Source organism: Metarhizium brunneum, chromosome 3, assembly GCF_013426205.1.
Source record: "Metarhizium brunneum chromosome 3, complete sequence".
NCBI lineage: Eukaryota > Fungi > Ascomycota > Sordariomycetes > Hypocreales > Clavicipitaceae > Metarhizium > Metarhizium brunneum.
This window is the reverse complement of record NC_089424.1, coordinates 140,917-158,731: the sequence shown is the minus strand read 5'-3', so window position 1 is coordinate 158,731 and position 17,815 is coordinate 140,917. Positions and strand designations below refer to the sequence as shown.

At 55.2% G+C, this 17,815-nt stretch overlaps 7 protein-coding genes across 7 annotated transcripts; 4 read left to right on the top strand and 3 right to left on the bottom strand.

Annotated features, from left to right (window-relative positions):
• Positions 1-2,780: 2,780 nt before the first annotated feature.
• helB3 (Cytochrome P450 monooxygenase helB3) lies at positions 2,781-4,412 on the top strand (the record flags this gene model as incomplete). Its single annotated transcript, XM_014684920.1, has 1 exon — positions 2,781-4,412. One exon carries the CDS (start codon positions 2,781-2,783, stop codon positions 4,410-4,412), a length of 1,632 nt encoding a protein of 543 aa, XP_014540406.1.
• Positions 4,413-4,623: 211 nt separating this feature from the next.
• helD1 (Acyltransferase helD1) lies at positions 4,624-6,096 on the bottom strand (the record flags this gene model as incomplete). The annotated part of the gene is made up of 1 exon (XM_014684919.1): positions 4,624-6,096. The coding sequence occupies one exon, from the start codon at positions 6,094-6,096 to the stop codon at positions 4,624-4,626; it is 1,473 nt and encodes a 490-aa protein (XP_014540405.1).
• An 875-nt stretch (positions 6,097-6,971) lies between these two features.
• Positions 6,972-8,711, top strand: helE_0 (3-ketosteroid 1-dehydrogenase helE; the record flags this gene model as incomplete). Its single annotated transcript, XM_014684918.1, has 1 exon — positions 6,972-8,711. One exon carries the CDS (start codon positions 6,972-6,974, stop codon positions 8,709-8,711), a length of 1,740 nt encoding a protein of 579 aa, XP_014540404.1.
• Positions 8,712-8,971: 260 nt separating this feature from the next.
• On the bottom strand, positions 8,972-10,432 carry helD2 (Acyltransferase helD2; the record flags this gene model as incomplete). The annotated part of the gene is made up of 1 exon (XM_014684917.1): positions 8,972-10,432. One exon carries the CDS (start codon positions 10,430-10,432, stop codon positions 8,972-8,974), a length of 1,461 nt encoding a protein of 486 aa, XP_014540403.1.
• An 869-nt stretch (positions 10,433-11,301) lies between these two features.
• helB2 (Cytochrome P450 monooxygenase helB2) lies at positions 11,302-12,888 on the top strand (the record flags this gene model as incomplete). The annotated part of the gene is made up of 1 exon (XM_014684916.1): positions 11,302-12,888. The coding sequence occupies one exon, from the start codon at positions 11,302-11,304 to the stop codon at positions 12,886-12,888; it is 1,587 nt and encodes a 528-aa protein (XP_014540402.1).
• Positions 12,889-13,083: 195 nt separating this feature from the next.
• On the bottom strand, positions 13,084-13,881 carry helC (Short chain dehydrogenase helC; the record flags this gene model as incomplete). The annotated part of the gene is made up of 1 exon (XM_014684915.1): positions 13,084-13,881. The coding sequence occupies one exon, from the start codon at positions 13,879-13,881 to the stop codon at positions 13,084-13,086; it is 798 nt and encodes a 265-aa protein (XP_014540401.1).
• A 1,005-nt stretch (positions 13,882-14,886) lies between these two features.
• Positions 14,887-17,142, top strand: PDSA (Protostadienol synthase A; the record flags this gene model as incomplete). Its single annotated transcript, XM_014684914.1, has 1 exon — positions 14,887-17,142. The coding sequence occupies one exon, from the start codon at positions 14,887-14,889 to the stop codon at positions 17,140-17,142; it is 2,256 nt and encodes a 751-aa protein (XP_014540400.1).
• Positions 17,143-17,815: the final 673 nt, after the last annotated feature.

The window sequence follows — 17,815 nt, the reverse complement described above, 5'->3', positions numbered from 1 at the left end:
ACCAGCCTCCGCAATATATTCCTGATCCTCCAAGTCTCGGTCTTCCGTTGCGACGCCAGGTCCAAGATTCGCGGAAAGGCGTGGTAATCGGTAGGGGACACGTTGCGCGGATGTCGCATGGCCATGAAGATATTGATCCTCGGTGATTGTGTCGAAATCAGGAAATATTAGAGGCGGCTCGTTGTCGAACTCGGCCACATGGAAGCCGGGTTTTTCTGCCCCTTCCAATATAAACTGTATATTACTCCAGGTCTTGGGATACCATACCTCGTTTCCATGGGTCTCTAGCGAAGGCGGCTGTGCTTGGTCGTGACGTGAGGGTGGTTTCGCTGGCACTGGGGATGGGCATATTAATAATATGGCTCGGGTGAACATTGGGTCAAACACTAGCAATCATTCGTGTGCCCCTGCCATCTCATGTGACATCTGACGTCGCTACTTGAGGTTGTTCTTTGCCAGCCAAACGGTGACTGGGAGATGTCAATAAACTGCGCAAGGTAGCATTCAGAGGCCGAAGACGATTTGCGGATTGTTCAAGGTATGGGTGAATGTCTTCGTCGGGTACCGCCATACCCACCACCGGCCGACCTCCCTCAATGTCTATCAAGATTTGCCGGCAAGTTTGATGATCCGGGGCCTCGAGTTCGTCGATAACAGTGTTGCAGTCTTCGAGAAGCTTGCCGACTTCCGTGAGCAGAAGCGCAGTTCTTTTACTAAATGTTACATATTAGTGCGGTCGCCATGGGAGACAGTATGCTCCTACGTAGTGTTGTTTCTTGCACTAGAGCTCTCTCGAGTCTTCGTTGTATATATCGCCTCTTCCCAAGGTGTTACACGGAAAAGGCCCAACAGATCGTGAAGTCCAATAAAGGGGCTTCACCGATACGGGACTTGTTGGTTACACGGCTTAAACACGTGCCCGGGTAAGAGCCCTAGGCCTGGGCGTTCCTTTTATGTATATAGAGTAGTTACTATTCCCTTTCTTTATCTTAGCAACTAAGGAGCTTTAATATCCTACGAGATTATTATTAATTTGAGCCCATTTTTACTCCAAGCCCTCATAACGAGCCCTTGTCACACAAGGTTCGATGACCTCTCGTCGTGGCAAGCGTGGCGCATGGCCCGCGGCTGCCAGGACGGCGGAGAGCATTTGTGTGAATACTGGCATCCTGAGTTGACCCATCGAGTTTTACCTCGTCCAGGACCAAATCCCCAATGTCCCATACGATATTAGCCGTGTCTATCTCGATCACGAGGAGACTATGTCTTTGGCTCTGTTGGTACGGTGGAGCTTGTGTCTGCATATGATGCTTCAATCTCCAAGGGTCTTGTCAGGCCTACTTCCGTGTGTAACCCATACTTGAACTACTTGGAATCACCAAAGGCAGACATGAGTCGGTACACCTTTGATGATGTCGAACCCTCGAAACGTTCAGCTCGACTTTTATCATAACGTTTGAGACGGACGTGGGCTAGAAAGCTGTCTTCAGCGCGCTACCACGCCAAAATTCAAGCTGCCGGTATCGCATCTCGTTGGTGCTACTGGCAAGGGAAAATGTTGTTTCTTGCAGACTCGATCAAGGCCGACGGTATTCTGAGAGATGGAGCGACGGGGTGGTGCGAGAGAAGACACTTTATTCTCCTGGCAATATTATCCCGGCCCCCGTGGTTTCATTGCAAATCGCCAATTTTCACCTCGATTCAGGCCCGCTACTCGATGCCCCCCGAGATCGCTACTGAGGGAGATAGGCGTCGATGGGACTTGTACAACTACAACTCCAAAGAGCGAGTGTGCAGAACACCACACTACATTGGATGGGGTTGAGAAGATTCAAGTGGTATTTTGGATATGAATTTATAGAGTCAAGTCTAGTAGTAAGAGCCCCGAGGGGCAAATCTGTACCATCCAAGTAGTGGATGGCGTGCCGTGGAACTATAAGGTACATTTAGATACCTTCTCCAACAACTTCTAAACCCTGAACGTTGCCTAAATGACATATTGTGGGTGTTGGTGACATAGTTTCCCCTGCAGGGAGTCGTAAATACTGGAGCACGCCAGAAGCCACGCCCTTTGACAAGAATGCCATGGAGGATGTTGTCGAGGACCATCATGTAAACAAGCATGGGGACATCGAGGGAATGAAGAGGCGGATACCAGCGGTTGAAGGACCCTTATAGACCCACAGGAGTCAAGAGAATAGCCGAACACCAAGTTAATATGCGAAATAAGGGAGTACGAGGCCTCGGTACAATCACAAGGGAAAGCGAATAAGCTCAACTGGTCCAAGTCTTGGTCGCTAAGCCTGTTACATGCATTCACGTGGGCCTAACTAGCTTGGTATATTGTGAGCTGGGGCAGATGGTGTTTTACGAGGCGCGAGTACCTTGCATGAAGAGGCCAGTTGACTGGATATATCCATCAGTTACTTGAAATGGAAAGGCGCTAGATTTGTACAATGTAGCGAAATTTCTAAATCTTCCCCCGCTTACCCCTCTCACTACACACACCCCAGGGTTGGGTGTGATCGGGGAAATACATTGACTACATTTCTGGTTCAAGGTCAAGTTTCGTTTCTACCGCCAAAATAATAAGGAGAAGATTTAATGTAACTACGACGCTTAGTGCAAGTCAGCCGCACCTCCAACCTTGAAGTCAGCTCCCTACACACATTCTATTTCCTTCATTCTGCCGTCCTTGGCGGAAAAGGAACGGCAGCTTGTCAATTGAGCCACTCTGTTCCATGTTTCTCTCCGTCTCGGTCTGATTTTGGCAACGCAAAATGACTTCTCTGTCGACCCAAGGCGTGTATTTTCGCCTATACCACATATTGGAGGAAAAGACACGTCACAGGCCGTCATGGATCGAACAGGCCAATTACACTGCTTGGCTGCTCTGTCTAGTCGTGGCCTACGCGACGTGGAAAATCGCCTATGCACGGCTCCTATCTCCATTGAGACATATTCCGGGCCCCATGGCCTCGCGACTTACGTCCAAGAGGGGAACCTGGGCCGTTATCACGGGCAAAGCTTCAGACATTGCCTTGGCCGACTACAACGCGTATGGCGATGTATACGTGGCCAAGCCAAACGCCGTCTTCCTCTGCGACCCGGAAGATGCCCGCAACGTCCTGTCGGTGGGCGAGTTTCGGAAAACAGACATGTATCGCATCTTTGAGTACGAGGGGGTGCCCAACGTGTCGACATTCACGGATCCCGTCGAGGCGAACCGTAGACGCCGCCAGCTTCATCCGTTTTTCAACTACGGATATTTGGCCAAGGTGGAGCACAAGATTCTCGAAAAGGGGTTTCTGGCACTCAGGGAGCGATGGAACAAGGCCATAGACAAGGCCGCAGCCGAGGCAGGCCATGCCGACACCACCGTCGTCAATTATCGCATCGACACGCAGCTGGCCATGTTTGACATCACCGGCGTGCTCGTCTTCGGGAGAGACTTTCACGCGTTGCGTGACACAAATCTGGACTACACAAGCTGGGTAAACAATACGCTCACCTACATGCTGCTGAACCACTACTTCCCGGTCCTGAAGCGCTGGCCCTTTTCCGGCCTCACCCGGCGCCTGAAGAAGTCGTACGACGATCTCGCCCGGTTTAGTCGGGACTCGATTACCATACGCAAGCAACTTCTCGACAGAGGCGACAAGAAGCCCGTCGACTTGCTGCAAGCCTTGTTAGACTCGGTAGAGCCCGACTCTAAAATCCGCATGACAAGTCGCGAGGTGCAGACGGAGAGCATCAGCATGCTCGTGGGAGGATCCGAGTCCACATCGTCCGTCATTTCATGGGTCATTCACTTTCTACTGCTGTACCCCAACTACTTCACCAGAGTCGTCAACGAGGTCCGCAGTGAGTTCCCCCCGGACCACGTTATTACGCAGGCCGAGAGTCGCGCAAAACTGCCCTTCCTCGAGGCATGCATCTACGAGACGCTGCGCTGCATACCGACCGCAAGCACATCCTTCCCACGCATCTCCCATCAACGGGGCATCACTGTCAAGGGCCATTACATCCCCCCCGGGACGGAAATCGTGACCAACAAGTGCGCAGCCCATGTGCATCGCGAGACCTGGGAGGACCCCTTTGATTTCAAGCCTGATCGCTTCATCGGCGGCAACAACGACAGCGCCGAGGCCAAGCGCAACATGCTCTCCTTTGCGTACGGCACCAGAGTTTGCATTGGCAAGAATCTCGCCTGGGTGGTCATGATGGTCACGCTGGCCAACTTGTTTAATACGTACGACATTTCTATTCCGGACGATAGCATCTTCCGACCGGAGAATGTAGATGCGGATGGTCGTCCCAAGATCATGCCTACAAAGCTGGGTGTGGCTACGATGCCGGCCAATCCAGACAGGGACTGTCGCATGGTGATTAAGAAGAGAGCGAGTGCCTAGATGGAGGATCCCCGAGAAGAGGCAAAAAAAAGAGAAAGAGAGATGGAGGGAGATGGAGAGAGAGAGACAGACGGAGGGAGAGGCGAGTTAGACCAGTTCGAATCACTTTACATAAAAAAAAGAGCAGCATAGTAACAAGAGAACTTAGTTCACAACATAGCATGACGATGAATACTCTGCAACATGTCAATTTTGTACTTTGCACTACTTGCTACCAAACTAACTCGCAAGTCTGCCGCCAAAAGTCATTTTCAACCACACCAGCCATGGCGTCCTTATTCGTTGTCAGCAGAATATACACGCCATCCTTGCCCGGGGGCGGCGGCAAAAACGCCGCCATGGTATACGCGCCCTCGAACAAGGGCGTGAGCGACACAAAGGCAGGCTTGCCGAAGCCGAAATCCGCATCGTACAGCCCGAACCTGACCTGGCTCGTCGCCACCATGGACGTGGTCGTGTGAGAGGCCGCAAACGCCAGCGGCCGCATGTAACTCGTCGGGTGCTCGCCCAAGACGTCGTGGTATCCGCTCACGAGGGCGGCGTCGACATCGCCAACGCACCTCCTCACCTGGAGTGCCGATCTGGCCAAGGACGCCGCCGTGGTCTTTTGGCCATAGTCCTCCATGGTGTCCCTCATCAGAACGGGCACGAGAAGATTCCCCGTGAAGTTGTGCTTCATTCCTAGCCGGGGCCGCGCATCACAGGGTATCCGAACGGAGAAGTGTGTCTCGGGGGGAGGCGCAGGGCTGAACCAGCCCGCCCTCGGAACCGGCTGCTTTTGGCTCTGGACATAGGTTCTGCCCACTAGGGCGACGAGAAGGTCGTTGGTGCTCAGGCGAGCGACGTGCTCTGGCAGATGCTCCTGGGACGATTTCTGCAGGCTGTCGAGAGCCTGCTGGGTAATGTGGAAGAGGTGGGCTTGACCGGGGGGCGACAGACTGCCCAGCTTGCCGAGCAGACGTCCCAGGTGGACGGGCGAGAGCCAAGTCATGGCGTCGCAGAGGAAATTGGCCGTCGCGTAGATGGCGTTGGATACGGGGTCGAGAGGTCTTTTACGCGCCGTCAGGTACTCTTGGATGCAGGTCCGGTCGTGGCAGTACTCGGTGCCGGGCTTTGGCAACGACTGGGAAGCAGCGCAGCGCATTTTGGAAGCCCATTCTTTGATAAAGGCAAAGTAGCCCGCGCCGTCAAAGACGTAGTGCGGACAATTGACGAAGAGGATGAGGCCCGTGTTGTCGCGGAGACGCACCACGTGAACGTTGAGCAGCTTGATGTCGCCGGTGGTGTCGTGCGGCATGGCAAACGGCTTTACGGTCGCGACGCCCTCGGGCCATGACTTCCACGAGAAGTTTGCGGCTTCAAGAGTCGCAAAAGAAACGTTGCTGTCGTTTGGCAGGATGGTTTCGCGGAAGTCTGGACAGTTGATGTGCGATGGATCAAGGTCGATTTGCAGCTTGCATCTTGCGGTAGCCTTGATATGGCCAAGAAGGATCGGAAAGGACTCGAGTGTTTGTGCCAGTGACTGTTTCAGGAGGGTAGTGGGCATGAATTCCTTTTGCTTCCCATCTTGGCCCCTGTTCCCGTAGAAGAACGCATATGGGATGTTGGAAAATGATCCCTGCATATCGAAAGCGGACAGGGCGAACGTTTGAGCCCGCAAGGGCTGCTTGATAAAATCTTCCATGGTGCATGTACGTCAAGAGATGCTCGAGTGTTGGGCTAATTATCGAGCTCACTCCATGGTGGTTACAAAAGGGGTTCCTAGATGCTTCATCCAAATGGCGGCTTTAGCCTTTGCTGGTCACTCGAGAGGCTGCGGCCAGGTTGCTGGGCGCACATGCACGCGTTGGTTGGACCAGACTGGATAGTGGGATGAGATGCTAGCACGGTCTGGTGTCAGTATGTGCGTTCCTTTTCTTTTCTCTTCTTTCCTTTCCTCCGCCAGACGTGAAATGACGCGGAATAATGCGCGGATACATCAGCGGGCATCGCAAGCCAGCTAAGACACCCGTGCTTGTTGTGCTCACCCCGCCGTTGCCGGAGATGACAAGAATGCCGCCAGCTGAAGGGCAGATAGGGTAGATGGGGCTGGGCGCGGATCTGCGGAGATGGACAGTGACCCACATTTCCGGGCAGCTGAAAGCTTAGCTTTTCCCGAAAACGCAGGTGTGGACCCCCAAGGTGCCGTCTTGGCGATATTCGGGCTAGTATTCCGAAACCCCTGCATGTGCCGACTCCGTACCTTGTCACATGCAAGCGTCAACGGTTTTTGACCAAGAATTCCTCCGTGCTCGGATAAGCAGAACTCTCCTCTTGGCGTGGAGCCGTGTCTAGTTTGGTCAAGTCAAGTTGCATAATGCGTGCCAAGCTCACAGGCGTCGAGTACAAGGTCCAATTGGCACGTCTGTGGTGTATGCACCTGCCGATTCTTGCCGCGGCATGCCATGCAACATGAACACCAGTTGACCCTATTCCAGCCCGTCTCATGACGCTATTCGCAAAAAGGAGACCTCTTTCATCCATGACCCTCCACTTCATGCCGCAACAGCAAAGTCCATGATGAACATGTTGTCGAAATTCACGTCTTCCAAGGCCGTCGACTCGGGACAAGGACCCTATGATGAAGAAGTCGACGTCCTCATCGTCGGCGCTGGAGCTGCCGGCCTGACCGCTGCGCTGCGCACGCGCTTCCACAGCCTGCAACCGCTCCTCGTCGACAAGAACGACAAGCTCGGCGGCAGCTCTGCCTACTCGGGTGCCGGGCTATGGATACCGCAAAACCCTCTTGCCGAGGCTGCAGGCATTCGTGACAACAAGCAAGATGCCTTGAAATACATGGAGGCTGTCATAGGTCATGATGCCGGCCCAGCCTCGTCAGCAAGTCGGAAGCTCGCCTACCTCGACCAAGGCCCGCACATGGTTCGCTTCTTGCAGACGCTGGGCTTCAACTGGCGCCTGAGCCGCGGCTGCCCAGACTACTATCCCACGTCACCGGGTGCGATGCCGCACTTTGGCAGGACCATCGAACCAGGCGTCTTTGACCTGAATCGCATCGACAAGTGGCAGTCGCTGCTACGGGCGCGCCCGCGACAGCCACCGCCCCTCTTCACAGACGAGGCAAGCAGTGTCACGAGGCTGGGATCGTCCTTCAGAGACTTTGGCAAGGCCATGAGCGTCATGTGTCGCGGCATATGGCTCAAGCTGCGAGGCCAGGCACCCGCGACTATGGGACAGTCGCTCGTCGGACAGCTTCTCTACCTGGGACAACAATCACAGGTGCCCATCTGGCGAAACGCGCGCCTGGTGGACATTATACAAGCGCCGGATGGGACAGTGGTTGGCGCAAGCGTGCAGCAGACAAGCAGCGACGGTGGGCATCGTGAACTCCGCAGGATTCATGCCCGGCGCGGCGTATTGCTCTGCGCGGGTGGCTTCGCGCATAACAAGGAACTGAGGGACAGATATGGCCCGGCGCCAGCAAGCACCGAATGGACGAGCGTGCCCGAGGGAGACACGGGCGACGCGATCCAAGCCGGTATAAAGCTGGGGGCGGCGACGGCCCTCATGGACGAGGCCTGGTGGGGTCCAACAATTCTTGACCCTGTTCTAGGGAGATATTTCTTTGCTCTTCAGGAACGTGCGCGTCCCTATAGTATTATCATCGACTCGACTGGGTCACGGTTCATGAACGAGTCCGCGCCATACGTAGACTGTGGGCATAACCAATACAGGCGCAACCAGGAGGTCAAGGCTATTCCAGGCTGGCTGATCCTTGATACAAACCACCGCAAGAAGTACTCGCTTGGGTCTCTTATGCCTCGACAGGAAGCCAAAGTCGGCTTAGAAAACGGATATATTTACCGCGCTGATACCCTAGCCGAGTTAGCCTCCCAGATCGACATTAAACCGTCGGCGCTCGAATCGACCGTGGCTCGGTTTAACGGCATGGCGAAAGATGGCGTGGATGCGGATTTTGGCCGGGGTGGCAACGTTTTCGATAACTACTTTGGAGATCCAAAGGTTCAGCCCAATCCTAACCTAGGACCCATTAGTGCGCCGCCATTTTACGCGGTTCCTATTGTGCCCGGCGATTTAGGTACCAAAGGCGGACTTGTGACGGACGAACATGCCCGGGTCTTACGAAGCGATGGGTCTGTGATCAAGGGCTTATATGCGACTGGAAATACCACGGCGAGTATTATGGGCAGGACATATCCCGGGGCTGGAGCGACGTTAGGTCCCGCGTTGACATTTGCTTACATTGCCGTAAATCACATGGCTGGTTCTATAGCCGTGTAGCGTTCGTAGTGTAAAGACCTTTGAACTCTTATTTCACATCATTCAAGCGCTCTATATTTTACGCCACAATATTTCGTGTCCAACCTGGCAAGCTGCAAGATACTTTGTCCAAGCACAGCGTGGTTTAGAAGTGTTGCACCAGACTTGTTAGTTTCACAATAGCCACCGGTCAATAGCGGCCAATGAATTCTAGTAATCGTAGTGGGTTATTTCTGAGGCCATGGTGGAAGATATATACAGGATACCAGACGCCTTTTTTACTAATAAATCACTTCAGCAAAAGACTGGAATCCCCCATTGCCAAGCACCCTGCTCATCTGGCACTCTTCCAGCGTCAAATACACAAAAAACACGTCGTGGCCCATGGCCAGGGACGGCGGCGGTGGCACAATAACGGCCACAGTTCTCGGATATGCCATGGGACTCACAAATACCGGCCTCCCAACGCCAAAATCCACCTCGTAAAACGGCAAACGGCTCTGGTTCGAAAAGGCCTGGCAGATCATCAACGAGTAAAGGATGCGAACCTTGTCGCCCAAAAGCTGAATCGACCTCATTGCGCGCTGTATCAGTTTTTCAATCGTCGCCCCATCGGCCGCCGACGTGGTGCTTCTCGAGAAGCGCGCCACCTCCATGACGCTCGTCTCCGTCATGGGCCGCAGCAGCGTCTCCGACGGTGCCGTGACAAACAAGCCCACGGCGCAGTTTCCCGTATAGCCCTCGGGTACGCCGAGGCGATGTCGAAAGTCACAAGGCACAATGGCGCGGGCCTGTGGTGGTTTTCGCCGGAAAATGCCACCCCTGGATGACGGTGACGAGGCTGACTTTTCTTGCATCGTGCACTGCGCGTATGCTATTGTGAAGATGGCAACGAGCACGTCGTTGTAGGATATGCCGTTAGACGGCTTTGCCCCTGTTGTCGCCAGACTTTTGACCGCATCGAGCTTGTCACGACGTACTCGGAACAGGTGGCTTCTTGTGCGTCCCGCGGTGAGGTTTCTTTTGAGGATGAGACCCAGCAGCGAAACGACTGCCACCAACAGCATCGACAGAGGCCACATGTACCACGGCAGTGGACGTGGGCGAGCGTCTTGCGAGAGCTTCTCATACATGACACTTCGGCGACAGACAAGTGCGGCAGACGTCTGCGGCGGAGGAGACGGCGAAGCGGTGGCGGAAACTACTACATTATTGCGTCGGCGGAAGCAATCTGCCCAATGCCTCATGAAGGCGACGGCGCCCTTGGCATCGACAACAGCGTGCGCGATGCGAAGGACGATGGCGACGCCGCTGTTGTCAGCCAAGCGAGCGACATGAACGCGCACAAGCTTGGATGCATCGCCTGCGGTGCGTGCAATTTGCGGTTCCGCAATTCGTATGCCCTTGGGCCAAAGACGTCGATGAAAACCCTCTGCCTTCAAGGTGCGGAAGCTCAGGGCAGCAGTCTCGGATACCTCCCAGCTTGGAGGGTTGAGGGCGTCCTTGTCGACAACGACCTTCATGGTGTTTCCCCAACCGCGTTGCAGTCTGCCCAACAGCATGGGAAAGCCGCGCAACGCATCGTAGAGGCTCTGCTTCAGCAGTTCTTCTGGCAGCCAGTCGCGCGCGGATTGCGTATTCTCAAAGAAAAACACGTTGGAAATGTACAAGTGGCTACTGATGATGTCCAGAGGCGACAAATCAAAATGGGCGCTTTCGATATTCGACCAGGCCTGTTCCATGATGAAGGATGGAGCCGTATTGGGAATGCAAGGTTTGCCCATGCCACGGCCGATTACGGGACTGTTTCTTGGTGTACAATTGCTGCCACGGTATTTTTCAGACCTCTGAGAATCTTCTTTTTTTTTTAATTTTTGCCCCCTCCTTGTCAACAACGCCAGATCATGGGAGAGACGTCTGGTGCTTCTCCAAGCTTGAGAGCAATGTGTAAGGGACCAGGCGGGGTATCGACCAAAAGTTCCTGACCGCTCCTCTAGGCGCAAGCTCATGTCAATTGGAACAAGAAGCTTCGCTCTCCAGTTTTGCTACCGGCCGAATGAAGAGTGCCGTCTTACGTCCAACGGCCGAAGAACAAGACACATTGACCCCTTGACCCTTGCAAGTGGCTTGGGGCGTGCTTTGCCGCACGAGATTCAGCTGGGTGGGGGCGCGATGCCGCGGGGCCAGCCTCGTGAATCGTAAAAAGCATTGGCAACAATTGACTGGTCAAGTGTCTGGTGTTGTGTTGCACAATCGCAGATTGAAGCGTCGCATTGCTGTTGGTCATGGAAACTAGATACGGTGAGCCATGTTCAATTTCTCCGGCCATGATACCGCGACTACCCGAGAGCTTGATACCTCGTAGTCTCACGCCAGGGCGTGCGTGCAACATTTGGAGTAACGACGGGGAAGAGTCAAGGCAGTCGAATCAATGCAACTTGACCAGACGAGTTGAGCACCAGCAGCAGCATTGAACACAGTCCCATGCCGTGATTCGGGGACCGCCAGACACACAGCTTGCTCAAGTCATTGATGGGGTGACCGACCAGCCTCGAGTCCAACACGCCAACCCGCGCTCTGAGTTCGTGTGGTGAAGAGAAGAGCATCCATCATGCCTCTGCAAGACAAGCTTCGCCTGGTTCAAGATGATGGCTTCCGCTTGATCCTTACGCTCAGCTTTCTGTGGATTCTAGCCAAGCTCCTGTACGCATTTACTCTATCGCCCCTCCGATCTATTCCTGGGCCAAAAGTCGCGAGAATCACGGCCTTGAGGGCCATTCGCAATCGGTTGCCCAAAAATGTCATCCGCTATGCCCTCGACGACTTTCACACCTACGGGGACATTTACATTTCCAAGCCCGACACCATCACCCTCAGCAATCCAGCCCATGCTCGCGCTGTCCTTGGCGCCCTGGACTCTCGCAAGATGGACATCTACAAGAGCCTCAGCGACCCCGTGATGAAAAATCTTGTCACGTTCAGCGAGCCTCGTCTGGCCAGCCAGCGCCGCAGGCAGATTGGCCCCTACCTCAACAGTCCCAGCTACCTCGCGAGAATGGAGCAAGTAGTCCTACAGTACGGCGCCGTCTCGATGATGCACAAGTGGAATGAGCAGCTAGACTCAGCAGCGTCAGGCGACAAAGATAGGGACAAGGATACGAGGACAATAGAATTGAATTACCGCAATGACACGCAGCTGGCGACCTTCAACATCATGAGCGCCCTGGCGTTTGGGCGCGTCGACAAAGCCACCTCGGACAGCAGCACCGTGGTTGACTGGATCGCCGCCACGGCCGTGTACATTGGCATCAGCATCAACTTCCGGATCCTGCTGCGCTTTCCACTATCCCTGCTGGTGCGGCCGTGGCTGCGCAAATACGACGACTTTGTCGGATACGCGCGCGAGTCGGTGCGGCAGCGCAAAGAGCTGCTCGACGAGAACCCAGACGACAAGACGCCTGCCGACATGCTCCAGGCCTTCATCGACGCCGAGGACCCGGACTCGAAGATTAAAATGAGCCCGCTCGAGGTCCAGGCCGAAAGCGTGGGAATGCAGCTGGCCGGGAGCGAGACAACGTCGGCGTCGCTGACGTGGGTGTTCCATCTCCTCACGCTGTATCCAGACGTGCTCGACCGAGCCGTCGGCCAAGTGCGCTCGCGGTTCGGCGCCGACCACCTCATATCGTATACCGATTGCAAACAGCACTTGCCGTATCTCGAGGCTCTTGTGTACGAGACGTTTCGTTTTGCGCCCATCACGTCGGGTTTCATGCCTCGCATGTGCAGCAAGGACATGTCCTTCCAGGGCTACCGTGTGCCGGCGGGAACGCACATCGCCTTCAACCTCATGGCCATGAACAACCACCCAGACGTGTGGGATCAGCCGGATCGTTTCTGGCCCGAGCGATTTTTGGGAAACGAAGATGCCAAGCGGAATATTTTTGCCTTTTCGTACGGGCCGAGGAGCTGTATTGGAAGGAACTTGGCCTGGATGGAAATTATGACGATTCTCGCCAACGTGCTGAATACGTTTGATATCCGCCTACCAGAGGATGCCATGTACGGTCCGCACAATGTGGATGGAAACGGTACGCCCGTCATGATGCCCTCGCATTGTCACATTGTGTTTGCGCCGCAGCGGCCGGACAGGGATTGCAGGTTGCTGGTGTCGAGGAGACCGACGCCGAGGAAAGCATGAGGTCAGACTGCTGATATAAAAGCGGAACGTCGTATTGCATGAATAATGATAGAACCGTGTTTGAATTGCTATCCACATATGCTCCTTGGTGACACTATTCACTATAGCTCTGTTTTAATCAGGTGAATTTTTTAATTTTTTAATTTTTTTTTTAAAATAGCTGGCTGTCACTTTCCCTCACGACTTGGACCCCTGTTACTCTGGCAGAAAGCCAGCATGGATCCTTTGTCCCTCGGTAGCGTCCAAGTAGACAACCTTTCCGAACCTATCACGGTCATCTATGCACTGCAGCGCCGCCTCGGCTACCTGCTCCGGCTGCAGCCTCGCCAAGCCCATGGCGCGCATCTCCTCTTCGGGCGTGTACCCGGGCCCAGACTTGTCCGTCGGCACGCGCATCATGGTGTTCTTGTCAAAGGCGGTCGCGATGGCCGTGGGCGCAACGGCATTGACGCGGATCCGGGGGCCAAACGAGCGGCAAGCAAACGTGAATTGTGCGGCTCCCGCCTTCGCAGCGCCATAGGCAGCGATGCTCGCATACGTCTTGAAAGACGACGAAGAAGTAATGTTGACGACGTTGGCGTCCTGGATCGTGTCTGCGTGGCTCTCCCAGAAGCGGATGGCCTGGTGCGTCGCGTAGACGGTGGCCGTCAGGTTGATGGCGATGGTGTCGCTGATTTGCTGGGCGTCGATGGCCAGAAATGGCGCGCGCAGGAAGCCCGCGTTGTTGACGAGGACAGAGAAGCCCGAGAACTTGTCCGTGGTGAGCTGGAAGAGGCGGTCGATGTCGTCGGTTTTGGCGAGATCGCAGGGGATGAAGTGGGCGACTTGCTTGCCGAGCGAGGCGTTGATGTCGACGACGGCCTGCTCGCCCGCGGCGACGTCAATGTCGCTCAGGACAACTTGGTAATTGCGCGCCGCGAGGAGCTTGGCCACGGCGAGGCCGACGCCCTGGGCGGCGCCAGTGACTACCGCGACTTGAGGCGATGAGGACATGGATGCTGTCATTATACCGTGTGCGACAGTGGACGTGGTGGTTCTAGAGCAAAAAGTCCCAAACTCAAAAAGACAGAAGACAAAGAAGCTCCAGAAGGCGAAACAGAGGATTGACGCAATGCTTCAAAGGTCAAGTCAAGCAAGTGCTATTGACCAGACTGCACATGTGCCGCGGTGACCAGACATGGAAGGCCTGGTGTCTACAAGGGTCCAATGGCGCCGATATACTGAGCCCCGGCCGCCATCACTTGATGTCCAAGCCGGCAGCTCGTTCCTTATCGTGGGGCAAAGCCCGGTCTGGTGTTGTTGTATTTCCCCGTGCAAGGCGTAATAGCAGCATGCACCATACGAGGTGACGTCCAGATGTCCAGCTGTCCACTTTTCGTTAGTCCATCGGCAAAGTTAGAAACATGCTCGAGATGAATGCTACGCTGACCATGCATATGTGTGGGGAAGGTGGGGCAGTTCGACCCAGGGCCAGGAGCCGGCCCAGATGCAATAGTGGGGCCGCCGACGCAAAAGCCCCCCAGTGTCTGCATTGGGAAGCTCGTCATGGGCGTGCACGTAGCACACATTTTTGGTGTGGTGGTGGCCTTTCTCATTGCCCGGTGCTCAAGGACGCCAATTTGAAGACCGAGATAAACGGTGCCGACGGCATGGACAGGCGACAAGGGCGGGATGGAGTGTTTGTTCTATTGCAGTCCGTGTTGCTCAACGACAGAGACAAGGCCCGGAGCCCACGATCCACGCCATGACATGTTATATGCCCAATTTTCTCGCCCATTCCCTTTTTACGCTCGTCCTCTTTTATTCAGCCGTATGCTTCCCCTGGAGGCTGGATAACGTACTGGTCTCGTTGCAAAGGCGTATCCGAGGCCTGATTTTCTCAGTCTTGTTGGGAGTCAACATTGTCACTTATTTTCGCAATACCCAATAATCTTGAGAGGAACGGACATCACTTGAAGCAACAACAACAAAACCACATCCCCCACATCTGCCTCAACGATGCCGTCGACGACGCCCAGCAACAGTGTTGTCGGGTTGTCCGACCGCAGAGACACCAAGGCCGCTGCAGAATACAAAACAGACTTGTCAAGGTGGCGGCTCAATGTTGAACTGGGTCGCCACATGTGGGAGTACGTGGCGGATGACCAAGACGACGACAGCAATACACACCATGGCAATGCCTTGCACAACAAGAAAAGTAGCCGTCCGCAGAGCTTCCTTGAGCAGTACTGGCTGGGCCGGGAGTACTCGCTTCCCAAGATGCCAAGGCCAGCGAGGCCAAGCGAGGCCCTAGACAACGGCTGGGAATTTTTCAAGCGGCTGCAGACAGAGGATGGACATTGGGGATGCAATGATGACGGACCGCTCTTTGTCACCAGCGGCATCGTCATCTCTTCATACATCATTGGCATCCCCTTCCCGGAGCCCATGAAGCACGAGATGATCCGCTACCTTTTAAACTTTGCCAACAGCGAAGGCGGCTGGGGCCTTTGGATCAATAGTCCATCGACCGTCTTCGGCACGGCCATGAACTACGTGATGCTTCGAATCCTCGGCCTGTCACCACACCACCCAGTACTTCAGAATGCCCGTGCCGCACTGCACCGTATGGGAACTGCCAAAGCCCTCCCAACCTGGGGCAAGTTCTGGATGTGCGCTCTCGGGGTGTACGAGTGGGATGGCATGCTGCCGCTGATCCCAGAGCCGCTTCTGGCCCCGAGTTTCCTCCCCCTCAACCCCGGAAACTGGTGGGTGCATGTACGCAACGTCTACGTGAGCATGAGCTATCTCTTTGGCCATCGCTTCAGGATGCAGCCCACAGCCTTGTCTGAGGAGCTGCGCCATGAGCTGTACGACGTTCCCTACGAGAGCATAGACTGGTTTGCGCAAAGGGCCAACGTCAGCCCCCACGACCGCCTGGCTCCGGAGACTCTGCTGCAAAAGGGGCTGTCCAAGGCGCTGTGCGCCTACGAGTACTGCAAGATTCCGCTGATGCGGAGAATCGCGCTCAACGAGGCCTTGTTCCAGGTCGAGGCCGAGGTGCACAACACAAACTACCTGTGCATTGCTCCCGTAAGCTTCGCCTCCAACATGCTGGTGCTGTTCCACGCCCACGGGCGCGACAGCCACTGGATATCAGGCATGAGCCAGCGCATCATCGACCCCATGTGGATGTGCAGAGAGGGCATGGCCGCGTCCGGCACCAACGGCACCTCTCTCTGGGACACCGTCTTCACGGTGCAGGCGGCGCTTGACAGCGGTCTGGCCCAACGGCCCGAGAACCGCGATATCATGACCAGGGCGCTCGAGTTCATCGAAGCCTCGCAGATCCGAGAGAACCCTATGGGGGCGGCGCACAGCTATCGCCAGCCGACCAAGGGTTCGTGGCCCTTTAGCACGCGCGACCAAGCCTACGCCGTGTCGGACACGACGGCCGAGACGGTCCGCTGCGTCATCCAGCTGCAGCAATCTGGTGCCGCGCCGCGCCTCGTCTCGGACGACAGGATATTCGAAGCCGTCGACTTGATTCTGGGCATGCAGAACAGGGGCGGCGGCTACTCGGCCTTTGAGCCCATCCGGGCGCCCAAGGCCCTCGAGCGCCTCAACATCACGGAGCTCTACGAAAACGTCATGACGGACAACCTGTTTCCAGAGTGCTCTGCCTCGGTGCTCATGTGTCTGCAGACGGTCCAAAAGGCGTACGCCGAGTACAGACCGCTCGACGTGCAGAGATGCATGCGCGGCTGCGTCAAGTATCTCCTTGTATCGCAGTTCCCAGAGGGCGGCTGGATCGGCTCCTGGGGCATCTGCTTCACCTATGCCACCATGTTTGCCCTGCAGGGCCTCGAGAGCGCCGGGCTGAGCGAGGGCAATCACCAAGCTTGCCTGCGCGGCTGCGAGTTCCTGCTCGCTCATCAGAATCCCGACGGCGGCTGGGGCGAGGACCTCGAGAGCATCAGGCTCAAGCGGTACGTCCAAGACGCAACAGGGAGCCAGGTGACGTGTACGGCCTACGCCGTCACAGGACTCATTGCCGCCCGGTGCTCAAACAGGGACGCTATTAAGAAGGGCATAGCGTGGCTAGTCAGACAGCAGAAGGACACAGGTGAGTGGACGCAGACGGCGCTCGAGGGCATCTTTGCCAGTCCCGGTGGTATGAGATATCCCAACTACAAGTTTCACTTCACCCTGGGAGCTCTGGGCAAGTACATTGATTTGTATGGCGATGAGAGCTGCGAATTGCAGAAACAGTAGAATCAACGGTCCTGGGAGGACGACTTTTTTGCCATGTTCAAGATTCGGGCCCGTTGGCTGGCTCCGCCATGGGAATTGCTTCAATGAGCAAATAGTTATGATGCGGCATGGTTTCGTTGGCCTACATGCTGCTAGAGTTTTCAGTTGTGCATGGTTACCCGTGTTCTGCGCGTTTGCTTTCCCTTATCAGCCCCAATATAAGACCAGCGTCATGATTGTGCTTGTACGTCTCTCTGTTGAGTATGGAATGGTCCAAATCCATGGTTGTAGTGACACCCCTGGATCGAGCTGGTACGTTGCCAGAATCGGTCATCACCAGCGCTGGTGATAGCCGCGGAGCGTCTCGACACATCGATTCGATGCAATATAATGAGCTCATGCAGCTAGTCTAGCCTTGTTTTGTCTGCCATGGCTGGCACTACTGCACGAGTTGTGCCGTCAAGCCGATGCCAGCTACGACAAATAGCCTCGGAATTCTAGTCCAGGGCCAAGGTCCCCGATGCTCAAGTCTGGCTGCCCGTTGGACAATAAGCGACGGGTTTATCATTCGGCCGAGCGGGACCGTTGCTTATTCTCAGCCTTGTCAGTGGCTGTCGTTTGACGATAAGCCATTGTTTTTTTGTCTTTACATGTCAACTAGCAACATTGCATTGAAACTGCATGTGGTCAATAT